Source organism: Crassostrea angulata, chromosome 8, assembly GCF_025612915.1.
Source record: "Crassostrea angulata isolate pt1a10 chromosome 8, ASM2561291v2, whole genome shotgun sequence".
NCBI lineage: Eukaryota > Metazoa > Mollusca > Bivalvia > Ostreida > Ostreidae > Magallana > Magallana angulata.
Window position 1 is genome coordinate 206,023 of NC_069118.1, and position 20,625 is coordinate 226,647.

General features: G+C 34.8%; 1 protein-coding gene across 3 annotated transcripts; it reads right to left on the bottom strand.

Annotated features, from left to right (window-relative positions):
- Positions 1–549: 549 nt before the first annotated feature.
- On the bottom strand, positions 550–20,104 carry LOC128157826 (lysine-specific demethylase 7B-like). Of its 3 annotated transcripts, XM_052820468.1 has the most exons (22): positions 19,993–20,104; positions 19,337–19,422; positions 19,045–19,103; positions 18,881–18,939; positions 16,437–16,600; positions 15,432–15,573; positions 13,325–13,523; positions 12,512–12,762; positions 12,178–12,284; positions 11,390–11,484; positions 10,278–10,295; positions 8,278–8,427; positions 7,388–7,582; positions 6,526–6,698; positions 6,153–6,334; positions 5,308–5,518; positions 4,796–4,983; positions 4,442–4,528; positions 4,195–4,304; positions 3,586–3,682; positions 3,112–3,180; positions 550–2,844 (listed from the first exon to the last, which is right to left on the bottom strand). In XM_052820468.1, the coding sequence occupies exons 1-22, from the start codon at positions 20,094–20,096 to the stop codon at positions 2,762–2,764; spliced, it is 2,829 nt and encodes a 942-aa protein (XP_052676428.1). In that variant the 5' UTR covers positions 20,097–20,104; the 3' UTR covers positions 550–2,761. The 3 variants fall into 3 exon arrangements, with proteins under 3 accessions (XP_052676428.1, XP_052676429.1, XP_052676430.1); XM_052820469.1 differs by lacking the exon at positions 10,278–10,295; XM_052820470.1 differs by lacking the exons at positions 16,437–16,600; positions 18,881–18,939; positions 19,045–19,103; positions 19,337–19,422; positions 19,993–20,104 and adding an exon at positions 16,147–16,155.
- Between the last annotated feature and the right edge of the window lie 521 nt (positions 20,105–20,625).

Sequence of the window (20,625 nt, forward strand, 5' to 3'; positions counted from 1 at the left end):
GGTAAGTTAAAGACAACAAATTTTCATTATATTCTGTTGAGGGATTTCAGTGAAGTTCTTGCAATAGCATGACATACATGTATAGAGGAAGAAATTCAAAGAAATTCCTGCAAATTTTTAAGCCATTTCCTAGAAGCTACAGAGTTTCAAAAATTTAGTTAGCAATTTTAGGAGAGTTATACTGAGAGACTGGACATTATGCACTTATTTACCAAAACGTTTATTCACCTCATTGAGCGGTTATATTGAGTTTTGCTGACAAGGTACCATGACCAACTGTAGGCAGACTTACTGATCAATACCCACTATTATTGCAAAGCAGGTTTAGTCACTCATTTGCAAGTCAACTTTGTAGCATGCCTTGACATTCTGTGGTGATTAAAAATAAACCTTATGATGCAAGTCATCCTCCTCTCAACCCCCCCCCTCCCCCCCCCCCCCCCCCCCCCCATCCAAATAAATTAAAATTGGAAAAATTAATGTTTTACGATATAGCAACAAATGTCGAATGCTTTAAGACGACTGGTACAAACAACAAGAAGTGGGGGGTAGTGATGTGATATGTGGTTTATTTACACACTGTACAATGTGGGATGTTTGCTGCCTGTCCGAGGGTACCTGTAGCAGAAAGTACAAAGTCTGTCAACTAGATCAATGGTTACAGATACATGTAGATGAATGCCATGAGTTCAGTGACAAACCATAGGCCAAGATCTATAAAAGATTTTAAACTACGTGTACATTGTACAACTTTGTCATCAAAGTGAAATTATTGCTGGCTTCTGAACAAATAGTCCATAATCTGTACATAAGTGATAAAATAATTTGGTAATATATGAAATTAAAATGAAGTATTTTGTAGATAATGCTTAAAATGTAAGTACAGCCTTGATCAGAAAAAAATAAAAACTAAACAGTGAATTATTTTATCATTTCAAATTGAGAAAAAAAAATGAAGAAAATTCTTTAGGCCTTGGTCAATTAAACCTACATTGAAAAAGCAGATGTACAAACAATGCAGCACTTGCTAATAAAGCTGCTGTTACATTTTACGTACTATTGCTATATACTTTTATTATAAATCTAAATTGATTTCTACATTTTCAAGAGGTACATGTCATATTTACATGTATCAGTGCAATTATCAATAAAAAGCAGAAAAAATACTGATTTACTGAAGCCGTGTAGCATTGTACAAAATGACAATTAAAGTACTTATTTTATAAGGTGTTGGCCTGTACCTAACAGACATAACCATTACTTGAGGAATAAGCAACACTTGTAGCTCTGTAAAGTTGTGCGTGGAATATAATGTGCATCAAGCTCCGCCAACTGTTGTTTATCTTTTGTGCAATACTTTAAAAAACATTACATGACAGAATGTATTGCCACAGTACCCTTATTGAGAAAAAGATGGGCTGAGAAAAAAATAGATATGAAAAAAGTGTTGACAGAAAACTTATAATAATAAATATGATACTGTCATATTTAAGTGAAAAATAGTACATTATTTGAAAACTAATTAAAAATAATTTTTTCATCCTAAAATGACAAACAGATGTCAAGTTCTCTCTCTCTCTCTCTTTCTCTCTCTCTCTCTCTAACATCTAACAACAAAATCAAATGGAAACAAAACAACTGGACAGTATTATACAAATAAGACACATTAAAATATTTTGATTATTTTCTGAAAATTAAAAACTGCCAAATCCTCTGTATTTACACATGATAAACAATATAAATATAATGTAATATCAACAAAAATATAATATATTAACACTCATTTAATCTTAAAATGACTAATAAATAAGCATAATTTAATAACAGACCACAAGTTTATCTTTACAATAAATTAACCCACAAAAGTTATTAAATAGTACCTGTTTCTCACGTAGTACTAATAGTACAGTAAATTATTTCAACAACACCCTCCCACTGATTCTAAACTGAGCATCATTTATACTCTGTATGTACATACGTTTCTTCGTCCCCAAAAGTCTTTATCCAATATCTGCATTGCCACTTTTCACTTTATCTATTCTAAATAAATAGTCTTAACAAATGTTAATTAAAACCAACAAAGAAAAAGCAGACACTTCATAAACAAATCATTAGGTAGCATTACTAGAAATAAAAACATTTAAAATGGTTCTGTTCATATAACTCTATGGTAGAACCAAAACTGATATTTCAAAATTCAAATCAGAATTTAAGAAGCAGAGGGGCAATGAAAACAGAGCTGGCATCCACCACAAATAACTGATTGTATTAATGACTGATAATGAATGAGTTGACAGGTGATGAAGCCTAGAACATTGTGGAGTCCTGAGATCTCGGTTATTGCAAAGTTCCAACACTGTCCTCTATATATCTGCATAGCAGACACAACGAAGGGGAGGCGACTGTAGTAGAAAACAGTCCCTGTCTAGAGTTTAGTATAACTCCTGCACAAAACACAAGTCTGGTATAAATATAATGCATGTGGCATAAAATATAGTATCTTCAGAAGAATGAACTTCAATTTAAGAAACAATTCCCATAACCTCACAACAGGGCAATTCTACTTAAAAAATAAGCTGTCACAGCTGTTAGTTTAAAACAAAAAACAATCCGGAGAATGGTCCTATCCTAAGTCTCCCTGCTCTTTGTCAAGTAGCAGTGTATCCACATCTGATTGTTTCTTTTCTTATTACAACAGTTAATTAGGAAGGCTGTCGGATTCCAGAGATTGCACACTGACAGTTGAAGAAGACATATGTGATCAAAACATTCCTAACTTGTTGATTTTTAGGATTTTCCCGAGTCTCTGTTTTGCTGTTGCTAATCCTTTCTTTGGTTTTTTGGCTGCAATCAGAAAATTACAACAATTAAAAAAAAATTAATGACATTCAATAGCTGGTCAAAACCAAGCAACGTTGGTCTTAAAAGTTTTAGATTCTATTTTAGATAAGTATACTAAAGTACATGTAATAACATTAAATCCCAGACATCTCATTGGTTGACACCATAACGTAAACTGGTCCCCGTGCTACCTGTACATAACATTAAATCCCAGACATCTCATTGGTTGACACGGTAATATAAACTGGTCCCCGTGCTTCCTGTACATACCTTTGACTGGACTTGACATTTCACCCTGAGGTTTGGCTGGTTTGACTAGGTTTGGACGGAATGCTGAACCTGAAAAAAATAATGATTATTATGATTATTAATGGTTATTTTTCAGTATTCTGCAGGAAACATAGCGGTTACAAAAACATTCAATATAGAAAATTTTGAAATTTTAGTCAAGAAAAAAAACCAAGGTTTAGGTTGAAAACTTAATAATTGATTGTTTTACAAATATATGTGACTAAAGAATGCAATACAATAGGTGACAGTAATTTTAGAACTTTTTTATACTGAATAGAATCAAAAACTTCATAGGACGTATCGATAAATATTCAACTACGTAAAGTTTTTCCCACAAAATGAACCCAAATTATCAAGTAAACAATGAATAAAATTTGTGAATCATAAAGATTTAGAAGATTAAAGGTCAAGACTTTGCTGCTGTCTGCAATTCCATTCTGACCCATTGCGTACCTGGAGCAGAGGAAGATAAGGCAGTTCCTGGCACACTGCTGGGATCACTCTCAGAAAAACTCTCCGATTTTAACCGCTTCCTCGGCTTCTTTGGCTTCTGGTAAGGTAAAGAACAATATATAAAGTAAATATAGGTACACAGTATAATTATACAGTAAATATAGGTACACAGTATAATTATACAGTAAATATAGGTACACAGTATGCCTACATGTACATGTATGTTAGCTTTGTACATCGAGGTTTCATTACTTTAGACTACTGCTAACTAATAGTATTAGCCCTATTTCTGTAAATATTGGTTTTATTCTGGTATCTCAAATATCAATACCGGTACTTGAACACTATGATATCTAGAAGTGAATAAAGTGGTCCCTTCTACTGTTTCTCTGTTTTATATCAATGAAAGGTTTTTTTCTGAGCTTTGAACAGAGTTTTCTTTTTAAGGTTTGATGATCAGTATATCTCGTTAATTTTGTGATAATCCGTTTTTTGGGCTTTTTTGAACTTGTGTCTGGTTTTGTAATCTAAATCACAAATAAGTTACTTGCTCACATAACAAATGTTACAGATTTAATCAAAGTTTGTGACAAGAAATTCAGCACTTACTGATGGGGCTGGCTTTGCAGCTGCTGCAGCAAGCACCTGCTCCACGGCTTCCTTCTTCACTCCCTCTCTGTGTGGTCGCTCACCCTTGACCCCTGACACCTGAACTCTAGCTGTTATTCAGAGAAAAACTATCTTAAGAGCATGACAATAATGTAAATGACAATTTTCATTACTTTTCTACAACAAAGGCTGATCAAGACATGAAGACAGTGTTTCTGATTGGCTGGTCACTTCATGACCTGCTAACCTTTGGGATTCCAATTATCGTCCCTGGATCTTTTGTTGTCACGTGTCTGTTCCATTTCATCATCAGACAAATCAAGTCCAGGGTATACTGTAAAACATCAAACATATTGCTTAGTGAAACATCACTTCAATAACTATCATATAGCAGTTTTTTTTCATATTTTGAAATCTCCCGAAAATGAGCTCAAAACCCCAACTTTATAAAATCTGCTAACATTCATATTTGCGATTCTAAATAAATTGTATGGCATACAATAAACAATTCAAAATCTATTTCAAGTTATATTAATAATATCACAAATGCAAAATTAGATAGATGTATTTATGTAGATCATTAGGAATCTACAGTACTCACTGAACTCCTCGTCTTTATAACACTGCTCCAGTTTGGCTTCCTCCTCCATGATCATCTGGTTCCGCTGCTGGAGTCGCTGAGCCGCGGCCGAGCGCTTGTTACGGAACAGTTGCTGCCTATCGTCGCCCATCCGACTCATGGACAGCATGCCCTGTATGGCATCGCGCATGCTTGGTGAGGACGTTCTTCTACAATTACAAGTTTATGTTAATTAGTGAAAAAATAACAAAATACAAGTCTCTACTCATGGACAGCATGCCCTGTATGGCATCACACATGTTTGCAATGGATGTCTGTCTAAGTGTCTATAGTAATAAGTAAACATGGCATAGGTATAAAACTAAAAAAAAAAATTCTTTAAAAATTTCCAGATTAACATTTTGTGTGGGCATTTTGTATTTTAACTGTAATATTTTTCAGAAGTTTAATTGCAACCAAAACATTTTAACAATAAACGCAAGGGGAGATTACTTAATGAATCCAAACAAGTTTCAAACATTATTGTAACTTACTCATTGTCTACAATGAAATCCGTCTCTGTTCCATAACCACTGGCCTCCAAGATGTCTGATATACTACAGTTGAGCCCGCCTTGAATTGTGGGAAGGTTCGCCCGGGGAATCCCCCCAGCGTCCTCAGCCTCGCTTTGACTTGTGGCTGTCTCAGACTCCTGGGTACTTCCTTGTCCCGAGGATAGGTCTGACGGCAATGCCTTACCAGCAACTGGGGAGAGCAAAAAAGATCATTTGATAAAAAATTCAGAATTGTTTGAGTTCAAAGTAAGTAATATCATGGTTTCTACTTGATTTGATTCTGAGTCATCTGGCTAACAGGACAACTTCATTTGAGGGAGTATACCGTATATCTGTTGGGTTTTTTTGCGTGTCACAAAATTACAAAAGTTACTTATAGAAAATGATACAGGATATAATTTCTGCATATTCAATTATTTGCAATTTAATAGAGATTGCGAAAAAAGCGAAAATTAGATCATCACGAAAGAGGAAGTTTTGTTTGACAAGTGATATACATGTCATTGACAACTTGACTGACTTACATGACAACTTAAGGGACTTAAAATAATATCTTGAGTGACTTACAAGACAACTTGACTTACTTACATGACAACTTGAGGAAATTAAAACAATATCTTGAGTGACTTACAAGACAACTTGACTGACTTACATGACAACTTGAGGAACTTAAAACAATATCTTGAGTGACTTACAAGACCACTTGACTGACTTACATGACAACTTCAGGGACTTACATGACAACTTGAGTTTGAGGTAGTATGCTATGACATGTGACCTACAAAACAACTTATTTAACGTACAGGATAACTTGACTGACTTACATGACAACTTGAGTTTGAGGGAGCCTGGTTTCATGGTGGAGGCTGAGGAGGGAGATCCCATAGGCCTCTTGTTTTTTCGGGGATTCTCATCCACGACCAGATTATCAGAGTCGCTGTCATTCTCCTCGTTCTCGCCCTTCCTTCTGGGATGACTTGAGTGGCCTAACTTCTCTTTTCCATCACTGAAAAATCAAATTTATAATACACACAGGGAAATGATGGAGCTTGAGCTTTTGAAATTTAAAATGACTAAGTTTTCTTTTTCTTTAGAGAGTGGAAGAAGTACCTCAGTTTGTTAACGTCGATTTTTCCTTCGAGCATTTTTGCTTGTATATCTCATAATATTGAACTTTGAGATTCCCCATTTGTATACCTGATGATTTTTCCTTTTGAGACCTTCAGTTTAAGTCCCGTTCCCTGGTCCTCGACTTCCTGTTTGATATCTGGATCCAGCTTAACAAACCTCTCTTTCTTCAGTGAGGAATCTAAGTAAGCTCCCGCCTTTGGAATTCTCACTTTCAGAGAAGTTGAGTTAGAATCATCATCCTACAAATCAAAGAATAGAAAACCATTTATTGTTTGGTCACTATTGAAAAACTGGAAAAAAGCCAGGTTTTCATGTTTTAAATTTATGGCATTTTTTCCTGATTTAGTGTAATAGCCAGGATCTTACTGTACTGGAGTTTAAACCAGGAACTTACATGTATTTGAATTTTATCCACGAAGTTAGCGTATTGGATTATATAAACCAGGGACTGAAGACTGCATTGTAGTCCAGAGACTGTATTGGAGAATAATTCAGGGACATAGTGTATTGGATTAACCAGGGACTTACTGTACTGCTGTATTGGAGTATCAGTCAGACACTTACTGTATTGGAGTATCAGTCAGACACTTACTGTATTGGAGTATCAGTCAGACACTTACTGTATTGGAGTATCAGTCAGACACTTACTGTATTGGAGTATCAGTCAGACACTTACTGTATTGGAGTATCAGTCAGACACTTACTGTATTGGAGTATCAGTCAGACACTTACTGTATTAGAGTATCAGTCAGACACTTACTGTATTGGAGTATCAGTCAGACACTTACTGTATTGGAGTATCAGTCAGACACTTACTGTATTGGAGTATCAGTCAGACACTTACTGTATTGGAGTATCAGTCAGACACTTACTGTATTGGAGTATCAGTCAGACACTTACTGTATTGGAGTATCAGTCAGACACTTACTGTATTGGAGTAGGACTGTTTCTGTTCCTCCTCCATTGCTTGTAAGGCCTCAGTGGTGTGCTGATGAAGAAGATCGATATTCTTCATCTGTTTCTTGGTCGGGAGATTTTTTTTCTTTTTCTTCCTATCCCCTCTCACCTTCTCTACCTTTAACTTATTACCTTTTGCCCTTAGTTTCACAGGACTGACCTTTGGCTAAATAAAAAGTGGAATAAAAGCCTAGTTTAATACATTTGATAACAAAAGCACATTTGTAAGTTCTCAAGGCTTTGAAAGTTTCTCTAGTGTTCAAGCTGAAACTAGATTTTTCAACAGTGGTTTTTATTTCAAGGTGAAATTTAGACTACAGTACATTCTAATACAACACAAAAACAAGCAAATTCTGAAATTAAAACCATCATATTCTAAACTTTAACAATAAACTGTGAAACTTTTTTATTCCACATTAAACCAATTTACAGTTACATTACAACAGCATCATCTTATCACTGAATATATGAAAGCATCAGTCAACAATACTACTGCCACCATCCCGTCCCCTCTCTGGCTAGGACCAACAGAACAACTTATAGCATTTGTTACAATGTTTAACATTTGTTACAATGTTAAACATTTGTTACAATGTTTAGCATTTGCTTCAATGTTTAGCATTTGTTACGATGTTAACATTTGTACAATGTTTAGCATTTGCTACAATGTTTAACATTTGTTACAATGCTAACATTTGTACAATGTTTAGCATTTGCTACATGGTTTAGAATTTGTTACAATGCTAACTGTGAAATGTTTAGCATTTATTACAATGTTTAACATTGGCTACAATGTTTAGCATTTGTTACAATTTTTAGCATTTGTTACAACGTTTAGCATTTGTAACTTCCTGTACGTACTGAGGTCTGGAAGGACAGCAGCTCCCTCTGGAGGTCACTGTCAGACGTGCGAATTTCCTTGTCGAATGCACGGATCTCCTTCTGAAGGTCCTTCAGTAGGCGACCATAGTTTAGGTGCTCCGGAACGTCGTGTTTCGCATCCTTCAGAAACTGTGAAAATATGGCACACACTTTTTATATTTTTTTTCGGGTGTACAACGAGGTGAACTGCTTTTCAAAATACTGTTTATTCATTTTTGGCAAAATTTTGAAAATATAAAAAACAATTTATTGTGATACTATTAATTCTGTATTCCTATTCTTCAAAAAGCAATACGTATAAGAAATATTTTTGAGCAGATAAACCACATATTTATAAATCATGCGCATAAAGAAAAATAAGCATCTAACAAGTCTGTGAAATTTGGCCCATTTTTAGGTTTACAAACACTTGTACATTTGCTATATAGAAGTTTCCCATGCCCCATCTTGGTTATATCATGATGTTTCACTATAGAAGCAGGATTTGTTAATAGCTCTAAGAAATTAACATGTGTGTGCTCTACATTACATGGGGGACAAGATACAGTCAAACCTAACTCTGACAAGTTCTGAGAAATGTCTCTATAAATAGCTCAATACATTGGCTTACTTCTTCCTGCCTGTACTCAATCGCCAGCCTTCGATCTCTATCACTAATACAGTCAGTAAAAATGCCTGTAGTACTTCACGGTAGTCTAATTTTAAATGGGTTTTTTAATTTTTTTTGAAGGGGGGGTGTTCAAAAGGTACTTGTCAGTGTTTAAGCAGGACATTAACTGAACAGTCTAATCTGTGGAACCATACACTGAGTTATGGAGTCAAACAGCAAGAATCATTGGCTCCTTCTGTCGTTTATCAGGGAGCAAAATCAGATTGTCTGTGATCATCGCACATATCCTCTATGTTACACCTGGATACATTCACTTATGATACTGTTTCTAACAGCAGGTGAAACTGGCCAATGAATGCTAAATTAGCAACGTTCAACCCTCACAACATTCTGAGGATGTTACAACACAATTTTAGAGATTTTGTGATAGCACATTCATGAAATAAGATTTATCCTAAAAATTATAGTATCACAGCTAACTGGAATCACTCGTTTCATATTGTGCTATACTGTGATCATGCACAAACATCAGATTGGCTAATAATACAGATACACAGACAAAATCTACTTTGTGAAGAATTACATATACAGTTAGAATGACAAACAAGTGAGCTAATTCTGAATCTCCGATTTTTCTGCTTTTACTTTTAGCTTTTGTTTCCTTCTTTTACTTTTAGTTTATTTTTTCATTGTCCACATTAACTTTGGTCCTCATTCTGCCTTGTTTTTATTACCGTAAGAAAATGTAACTGCCCCCTCCCCCTCGAAAGAAAACCTCAATAACAATAGAATGCACATATCTTGAAAGATAGCTAGTCTAGAGCATATGCAAGATTCTTAATATGATGCATAACTGTCTTTATAGCTACTTCTCTGGATTTTTGTTGCCAATAATTATATCAATTTTATCTAGACAACAGATTAACTTCTGTAATATCATAATTTTAACAAACTGAGTAGGTTTATATTCTCGGCACATACAAGTACACTATCATATAAACTTAAAATACCTTAGTTAACTTAATATATTGCATAAATACGCATTTGAAAATGCTGCACATGTGTATAAAATTTTCTGACCTGTCTGATCTTTGCCACGACAAATGTTTATGTGAGTCTTAAACTCACTTATCATCATCGTAACCTTTAGCTTTTTTTTCTAATGAAAAAAAAAGGTTTGGAAAAGTAATGAAAAATAAAAAATCACCAAAAGAAAAAGCAGAACTGTGATCAAGTGTAAAAAGAGATGCTAAAAGTTCTATACAGAAAAAAAATACAATAATAAAAAAACCCAGAACAACGTAAACAAAGCTGTATAAATCAGGGGAGGTTACAAAACCAACAAGCTTGAAGGTCAAAGGTCACTCACGAGATAGGAGTTGTTTAACTGTAAAAGGAAGCGAATCTGAATATTAGAGCAGTAGTTCATGACAGGCCTAGGGTCGTAGAGCAGCGTCAAAGAAACGCCAGCCACTGGTTATGCATAGAACCAATTCCATTTTCAAAGAAATGCTAGCCACTGGTGATGTAAAAAAAAAATTCCAGACAAGTTGATTTTATTCAGTTAACTAAAGTCTGTTCTAATAATCATTAGATTACAACATATTCTAGCCATTATTTTATAAAAAGATAAAAATTCATAAATAGAACCAGCTTTTCAAAAAGTTTGAATGGATATTCTTTACTTTCCATACGATTTTCAATCTTTGAAAATATACAGCCTGCTAGAACACTTGGAGTATGAAAATTACATAATGCAGTTCTTGGATAACATTGTCTAACAAATTTTTTACTTTTCTGCTTCAACCATCATACAATGATAGCAATACCTATTTCCCTTTAGTAAGATTAAGCATGCACTTCCTTCATAACAGCACCTGCCTAAATCCGTCTACCGATTTGTCTAGTTTACCATGTTCACCGACCTCCATACTGAACTCTGCTTCATATAATCTGTATTCTCCTTATTTTTAACATAACCTGCGCCATTAATTTGCGAACGTGTTAAATGCTCTACCGCCCAAAAGTCAATTCACAGGCCTCACTTATTTGAATATACATTTCACATCACCAGTGGCTGAGTTTTGTTTGAACTATCGTAATCATCATATACAATGCAAGTCCAGCCATCCATTTTGGAGAAATCATAGTACAAAAAAATTATGATGAAGAACATAATATTATATTCGATTAAATTAACAATCAATAATGGAAGTGTCTAAATTCTTACTTAAAAGTTTAAAATAATCCAAAATTAATAAGAATATTTGAATATTAATTGAATTAAATCACTGAAAATTGATTTAAGACATCCTGAATTCCCTTATCACAAAGTGAATGCTTAAAGATATTTTAAATTCCTTAACCTTGATATAAATGCCACATAATATCATAAACCCCTAAACATTCCTCACAGCCCTCCTGAGGGTATTGTTCTATGACATAATTTTAGCCATGATTGTTGGTCACCGTATGACTTACGTCTTTGCGCTGTGTCCAGGACTTAAGGTGCATGGTCAGTGACTTGGCACCACTCAGCAGGTACTCCGGGGGCCGCCTACCCTCCTCTGTGTAATCTGTGATACAAAATCAACATCTCATCAAACTCATGGTATGTAGAAAATATTTTCCTCCTTATGCCGGAAAACATAATTTCTTTGAAGTTGTCCTCAAATTCAAGAAGGGCAAGGTTTTTGCTTTGCATTATACATGAATTCTCATTTATTGTACCCCTGCTTTTTTTTAAAGAAAATAATTTGTGAACTGCATATGTTAATCTTCCATACAGATATATATTCAAGAGTTACTGCCCCTTAGGCATAAAGGGTATACAACACATTCAACTTCATTTTACAATGACGTAAGTTTCTCTGTGATAAAGGAGTCCAAAAGATACATGTATAATTATTTAACAACAGAGTGAGGTCTAATCTCAGCGAGATTCGTCGAGACTGAAAAATTTTTGACGGACGTCTCTTCCGATCGGAAGAGACGTCCGTCAAAAATTTTTCAGTCTCGACGAATCTCGCTGAGATTAAGTGAGGTCATATACCAGTAAGTAGCTACACTTACTATAAATACAGTAAAACACGCTTATAACGAAGTGACAGGGATGGGTGATTTTGCTTCGCTATTAACGTATTTCATTATATTTGATAGCTTCACAGCCTGTTTAAAACCTACAGGGAATGAAAATCACTTCACTATTAGCGTCAATTCATCATAAGCGTGTTCGCTATAAGCGTTTTTGATGTACCGTGTTGACTGACCTTTGATTGTGTCCAGCACATGTTTAGCAGCGTACCAGTGAGTGGTTTCGAAGCTTGGGAACAGATACTTGGACGGGGTCTTTATTCTTTTCTCTATGTCGTACACCCTGCAATCATCAAATAACAAATGATTAGTCTAAATATCACTTGGGGAGGGGGGGCATTATTAGGCAGCTTTCTTATAGCTGCTTAATTTTCAAGAGTTTCAAAATATTTCTTCAACAAAACAAATACATAACAAATTTTATTACAAAATAAACCCTGGTAATTTCCAAATTTACACTAAATCAATGAATTTTTATTGAAAGAACTAAAAACAATGGACTTTTCTCACTGAAGTTGTAAGGAAATGTTGAAGTCATGCAGGAAGTTCCCTCCGAACACGAGGGAGTCGATGGGGGTGAAGACAGCGTGGATCCACCCGGTGGGGATGAACAGAGTCTGTCCCTGCTTGATGACACACTTATAGCACACATCTACCTGGTCACCGAAGAACGTCTCGCTCTGATTGGCCGAGGACACCCAGGTCTCATACAGCGACAAGTTTGCCTGGGTGGGTCTCACCAAGTAGAACACTTTCTCCCCCTGAAATCAGATTTATACTTTGGTAACACAGGTGTGAACATTCATTCACAGGTGCTAGTGTACAACTTATTACACAAACTTCTTACTACTGGACAGTGTAAATTTTCAAAACATGTGATACGTTTAACCACCTATTACAAAAGAGTTAGGTGTAATTACAAATTTGTAAGTTTTTCATTACACATCTGTAATCTCAACATACAAATGTAGAGATTCATAACAAAGATATTCACACTAATCATACATGTATATATTTTCTAATTAATTCAATCGTTTAGAGGATATCCTATCAAAAATACATGTACCAAAGGCATATAGTAAGGAGAAAGGACCAGCCTAAGGCAAATTTTTTTTAAAAAATTTTCTTACTGTTGATGTGTTTTTAGGAAACATTTTTTTGCAAATGCAGGGCATGGCAAATTTGCTAAAAATTCATCTACTGTAAAAATTTCCAGATTTACGGTATATCTCATTGATGTCCTTACCGGTGTCATATAATATTTGAAACCCCGAGATAACTGAATACTGGGATAATCTATGCATTCACACTGACAGACCTTACCCTCAGGATGTGGTACCAAACGGACGTCCCTCCAAAGTCTACGTGGAAGTCGGTGAAGCTGTCCCTGACCCCCATCAGGCAGTACTTCTGGACCTCGGGGCGAGTGTAGGTACAGTCCTCGGGTAACTGCTCGGGGAAGTAGTTACTGACCCAGCTCAGCTCCCTGACTATCGATGGCGGGGAGACAAACTCAGACAACCTGTTGTAAAACATAGCATACAGTACTGAAGAAATTGAAAGGGAGTGATTTTGCCATAAAGGCAACAATTCAATAATAATCATCATATTCTGAAGAGAAAATTATCTAATGTATAAACTAAAAATTCTGAATGTTTAATGTGTCTTATTGCACTATTGTAATGCTAACTAAGTATTAAAGAACTCTGGGCTGATTACATGGTAGACTTTGTGTCTATTGGGACTATTGTAGTACTTACTTATTGTTAGAGAACTCTAGGCTGATTACATTGTAGACTTTGTGTATTTTGGGACTGTTGTAAACTAACTTAGTGTTAGAGAACTCTAGGCTGATGACATTGTAGACTTTGTGTATACTGTGACTATTGTAGTACTTACTTAGTGTTAGAGAACTCTGGGCTGATAACATTGTAAACTTTGTGTCTATTGGGACTATTGTAGTACTTACTTAGTGTTAGAGAACTCTAGGCTGATTACATTGTAGACTTTGTGTCAATTGGGACTATTGTAAACTAACTTAGTGTTAGAGAACTCTAGGCTGATGACATTATAGACTTTGTGTCTATTGGGACTATTGTAGTACTTACTTAGTGTTAGAGAACTCTGGGCTGATAACATTGTAGACTTTGTTTCTATTGGGACTATTGTAAACTAACTTAGTGTTAGAGAACTCTAGGCTGATTACATTATAGACTTTGTGTCTATTGGGACTATTGTAGTACTTACTTAGTGTTAGAGAACTCTAGGCTGATGACATTGTAGACTTTGTGTCTATTGGGACTATTGTAAACTAACTTAGTGTTAGAGAACTCTAGGCTGATTACATTATAGACTTTGTGTCTATTGGGACTATTGTAGTACTTACTTAGTGTTAGAGAACTCTAGGCTGATGACATTGTAGACTTTGTGTCTATTGGGACTATTGTAAACTAACTTAGTGTTAGAGAACTCTAGGCTGATGACATTGTAGACTTTGTGTCTATTGGGACTATTGTAGTACTTACTTAGTGTTAGAGAACTCTAGGCTGATTACATTGTAGACTTTGTGTCATCAAGACTACTGTAGTACTTAATTAGTGTTAGAGAACTCTAGGCTGATTACATTGTAGACTTTGTGTCTATTGGGACTATTGTAGTACTTACTTAGTGTTAGAGAACTCTAGGCTGATTACATTGTAGACTTTGTGTCTATTGGGACTATTGTAATACTTACTTAGTGTTGGAGAACTCTAGGCTGATAACATTGTAGACTTTGTGTCTATTGGGACTGTTGTAAACTAACTTAGTGTTAGAGAACTCTAGGCTGATTACATTATAGACTTTGTGTCTATTGGGACTATTGTAGTACTTACTTAGTGTTAGAGAACTCTAGGCTGATGACATTGTAGACTTTGTGTCTATTGGGACTATTGTAAACTAACTTAGTGTTAGAGAACTCTAGGCTGATTACATTATAGACTTTGTGTCTATTGGGACTATTGTAGTACTAACTTAGTGTTAGAGAACTCTAGGCTGATGACATTGTAGACTTTGTGTCTATTGGGACTATTGTAAACTAACTTAGTGTTAGAGAACTCTAGGCTGATGACATTGTAGACTTTGTGTCTATTGGGACTATTGTAGTACTTACTTAGTGTTAGAGAACTCTAGGCTGATTACATTGTAGACTTTGTGTCATCAAGACTACTGTAGTACTTAATTAGTGTTAGAGAACTCTAGGCTGATTACATTGTAGACTTTGTGTCTATTGGGACTATTGTAGTACTTACTTAGTGTTAGAGAACTCTAGGCTGATGACATTGTAGACTTTGTGTCTATCTAGACTACTGTAGTACTTAATTAGTGTTAGAGAACTCTAGGCTGATTACATTGTAGACTTTGTGTCTATTGGGACTATTGTAATACTTACTTAGTGTTGGAGAACTCTAGGCTGATAACATTGTAGACTTTGTGTCTATTGGGACTGTTGTAATATTCTGTCCATTCTCTCATCAACATTTTGTAGTCTTCTTGCTTGGCTACATCAATGACATCCACCTCTCTCATGGAACCTAAATTAAGTCACAATAAAGATGTAATGAATGATCATTTCAAATTCTACAACTGAAGAAGCATCTAATTCAAATGCAAACTTGATCTTCTTGAAATCTTAAGTCTGAAAAGTAGATCTGGTCAGTAATATAAATAATGGATTTGAGTACTTTAATTGCTTTAGATACAGTGGAGTAAAGAGAAGACTGAATTAAGAGTTACTGCCCTTAACTAGAGGTGATCAAATGTATCAAGACTGTTTAGGATGGGGCAGTAGTATTCACTGACTACAACTCATTAATATAATCAATATCTTTGGAAATCCTGATCATTTCTACCTTATTCATCATTTAAAATGTGGGATGTTTGCTATTTTCACATACTGTATTATTCTTCATATATAATGTTAATGGATGAAAATGTTAACCTTTCTTCAAACTTTGTGAGAAAGAGATGAGATTTGCGCATTGATAAATTTACACTCATTTTACATTTTATAGTAAGCCTTTGCCATGCTCATGCTTTCCTTAGAATTGTGTTTCACAAACACATCAAACTACAGAACTAACAATGTAGTTCCTATGTCACCATACCAACATAATTCTCTATGTCACCATACCAACATACATGGAATTCTCTACATTACCGTACCAACATAATTCTCTATGTCACCATATCAACATACATGGAATTCTCTACATTACCGTACCAACATAATTCTCTATGTCACCATATCAACATACATGGAATTCTCTACATTACCGTACCAACATAATTCTCTATGTCACCATACCAACATACATGGAATTCTCTACATTACCGTACCAACATAATTCTCTATGTCACCATATCAACATACATGGAATTCTCTACATTACCGTACCAACATAATTCTCTACATCCTGAATGGTGAATTGAGCAGGGGGGACAACCAGTCCCAATCCATCTTTCTTCTCTACAACCATGGGTGCACTAAATCCATGCTTTCTGAAGTATTCTATATTTAACTCGCTGCCATGAAGCCTGGCTATAGGAATCTCGTCCGCACTAAAACAGACACAAAAATTTGCAAACTCATACTGTAAATAGTGTAATACATCAAACAATAAAAGTAATATGTCAAGGTGGTATGGGACACAGGGGCTGACAAATACATTTTTTAAGCACTTGCCCTCGGGCAAGTGGCAAGGCAAAATTTACTTGCCCTATCTCAATATCTACTAGCCCAACCAAATTCTTTATTGTGATTAAAAATAAACAATACACATACCGTACGATGTTTTTGCCTTTCACTTTAAATTTTTCCACTTTTAATACTTTAGTACTCTTCATATAATATATAGTTTTTATTCAACATCTCTTCCTCTTGGATTTCTCGAGAGTTTGTTAAAAAATCAACACATAACAAGTTGATATTTAGTTGGATTTGTTTTCAAGGTAAAAAAAACAAACATTTTATTAACAGTTTTGGGTGTTTTGATAATTTCTGTCCAAGATAATAGGTCACAAGCGCACACGTCTTCACGGCCATGATTTCATTAAGTACTCTTCATATAATATATAGTTTTGATTCAACATCTCTTCCTCTTGGATTTCTCGAGAGTTTGTTAAAAAATCAACACATAACAAGTTGATATTTAGTTGGATTTGTTTTAAAGGTAAAAAAACCAAACATTTTATTAACAGTTTTGGGTGTTTTGATAATTTCTGTCCAAGATAATAGGTCACAAGCGCACACGTCTTCACGGCCATGATTTCATTAAGGCCGCAGGGGTGTTAAAAATAAAGGTGAAATGAATCATTAGGAGTTGTTTAATTCAAACTAATTATATCTAATCATATTAAGCCTGATATTTTAATTTTAAAAAAGTTCTAGGCTATGATTATGATTAGCGAGTGATAACAGGCAGACATCTATTTTTAGTATCAGTTATGGCGGCGTTCATGGAGACGGTGAACACAGCTCAAAGAAGTTGAACATGGAATAAACAGCTCAAATTGATGCTAAATTGTCAGATTATAATCAAAACAGTTTTTGCAATTAAACACTCTAACAAAGATTAAATTAGTTTTAAACATTATGATAAACAATCACGAGAACAGTCGTACTGAAGAACAGTAGTGAGAATTTTATTTCATTATGATATAGCCTATGCTGCACCTGGAAAAAACAAACCCGTCAAAATCCTATTGTGGTGTATAATTTAAGCACACTTAGATCGTAAAGAATTTTCTAAAAAAAAGTGTGTATTATATTCGGCAAAATACGGTACTTTCATTTTCAGTACATATGCGAAAGTTTAAAAAGTCACTTGCCCACGGGCAAGTTCCTACCGATTTTTTACTTGCCCGATCAGAAAAACCACTTGCCCCGGGCGTCGGGCAATCGGATTTGTCAGCCCCTGGGACACCTTCATGTTGTGACGTATTGTTTATCGAAATAATAAATATTAAGTGTAATTTTTTAGGTAGTTTTTTTCTCTCTATATTGTCACCTAACAATGTAGCGCAGTGGGTTAGAGGGTTTACTACGAATCTGTAATTCATGAGTTTGAATCCCACAAGAGGTTTTACATTTTTTATCTCTCCAAAAATTTTCAAAAGCCTTTTTTTTGGTAAATAGTGTAAAACTTGAAAATTCTAAACCTGTGCAAGTATTCAAATTTTTATGTATGTTAATCCACAAAAATGTTGACAGCTGTCCCATACCACCTCAATTGAATTATTTTACCTTAAAAATACACTATAATCTTGAAATAAAGATTTTGCTTCAATTATGTATTGTCCTTATTTTCCCCCTTTTTTTTTTATTTACTCATTCACTTATTTTTCCACCTGATCTGACATTTCTACCTACCTCAAAAATGTCCTGGTTTGTTTTATTTTGCTGTGAATTGCATTGGATTGTTTGTGTTTTCTACATAAATATGTCAATACAAATTTCCTGGTTTTCTTGTTATTAAAGCTTTAATGTTCATTTACTGCATTCAAAAAATATATCCTGTGTTTTCCTTTTCTACTTATTTCTTTAATAAATACCTAGCAATTTTTTTTGGGGGGGGGAGGGGTGGGGGTGAAATTGAGGTAGAGGGAGCGATAGATTTAGCAGTAGCAATTATCCTTATAGTTAAAGCGCTGGTAGGTTTATGCTAGTTTTGTTTTACCTCAAAGACAAGTGATTAGTGTTTTTTGGGCTTTCATGCTCACCTTAAAAATTCACTGTCCTTTAAATGATGGTTTAAGGGAGTTTTTGTTTTAAAGAGCTTTCTTGATATACTGAGAAATGTTCTGATTTCGTCACCTGTTTCATACATGTAAAGTTCATACCTTGGAAATGTCCTGTTTTTGAGTTCCTTGATGAAAACCACTGTCCCTGTCTGAACAGCCTGTTAAAGAGAGATGAATAATGTAACCTTGGAAATATAAAATCCAACTGATGATAACGATGGTTTTATTCCAAGTAGCATTAGTAGAACTTGTTGTATGTTTACCTTCCCTGAGTCATCATGTTCAGAATAATCATGTCTGTGCCAGTTTCTTCTTTTCTTCACTGTCAAAATATAAATCATTTTAATTTGTTACAAAAACTACTGACTTCACAGTACACATCATTCATGCAACCTTTAGTGAAATTAATTGATCCACCTTTTAATGTTTCAAATGAATCACAAAAAGACATTGAAAATATGATGGTGTTTATTGGCTTTGCCTTCCAAATAGCAATTCCTTAGGACATATTTTTTTCAATACCATTACAATGCCAAGCTATTACATAAAACTTACAGACTAGAGGTCCATGAGCTAGCTGACAGTTGGGACAGTGATAAATCTCAATGTCTGTGGCTTGGTACTCCTGAACCCCAACACAGCTAAACAAAAAAGACGGATAGTTTAAATTTGCAAGACCTGTAAAACATGATATGTATCATATTGTACCTACTACTTTTATATTTCATGCAACATTTCGATTTTTGTTCTTAAAAAAATATCTTCCAAGTTAGTATTGTACACTGCACAGGTTATTTAAGATGAAAATCTGTTATCAACTAAACTTTTTCTGAACTAAATAACGTGCATCAATTTTGACGTGTGCAATGAGTGATGTAAGCAGTTGTGCTGTTAGTTAGTTTGCATGACCCAAATACAATGTGACATTAATGGCCGGGTTTGTTTTTCCCCCAGTTAACAAAGACATAAGTATCATAATTCAAACGTACTACCATGACTACTATATAATAAGCACGAGTTGCAGAATTCTAGTGTTAAAGTTGGTATTATTTCGAGTATACCGAGAATCAAACGTCATTGAGGAATTTTATTCTAAATTGTTTTTACAACAAATGTCAACATTGCACTTGTCAAACGATATAATCCAGATTCCATGCTAATGAAAACGGTTCTCTTTTTAATTTCAATACACAGATATGGAATAACATTACCTTCCGTGAAACCAATCCTTGCATATGTCACATTCGATCATAAACTCGTTTTCATCGTAAGGTTTTCGACATAAACAATATACAGTTTCTTCGTCTGACGCCATGTTGAAAATTTGCGGGACAAAGACATCCGCTTCCGCATGCGCAAACTTTAAAAGTTTGAACCCAGCGGGCACTTCAAAATCCAGAATGTACTCATGGGTGTACAGAAAATAATGTGGTTTACTGGGTGGGGTATAATAAATTTAAATACTTTATTCCAAGTAAATGTTACAATCTTAAATCTTCAACAACAGCTTGACTTATTCCAACGTTTTAAAAATATATTATAGGCGACAAAAGTTGTACTTTATCCAGATCTTCAGGTGCTGGCCACAGGCACTTGTTTCTGAGAAAAAAATTTACCCTATAGTATAATAATACCACAAGGTATCTAACTCCAAATGAGGTAAACCACCCCCTCCCGTGTGTTGCAGTCGTTTTCGCTTTTATTCTATCATGTCAGTGCCTACGGTTCAATTGGAGTCTATCATGTTTTGACGCATATTATGCACATTAGAATACAACAAAGGTAAGCATGCTATATATGGTTGTTTAGATAATTTATTGTAGAAGAAAATGGTACTAAATACT

What these genes read in the sequence shown, in the direction of transcription:
- LOC128157826 (XM_052820468.1), bottom strand. Translation starts at nt 20,096, where the DNA reads ATGGCGTCAGACGAAGAAACTGTATATTGTTTATGTCGAAAACCTTAC. An exon ending in CTTATCTTCCTCTGCTCCAG is followed by an intron (nt 3,181 to 3,585) that starts GTACGCAATGGG and finishes TATTTTTTTCAG; the next exon opens with GTTCAGCATTCCGTCCAAAC. An exon ending in AATGTCAAGTCCAGTCAAAG is followed by an intron (nt 2,845 to 3,111) that starts GTATGTACAGGA and finishes TTCTGATTGCAG; the next exon opens with CCAAAAAACCAAAGAAAGGA.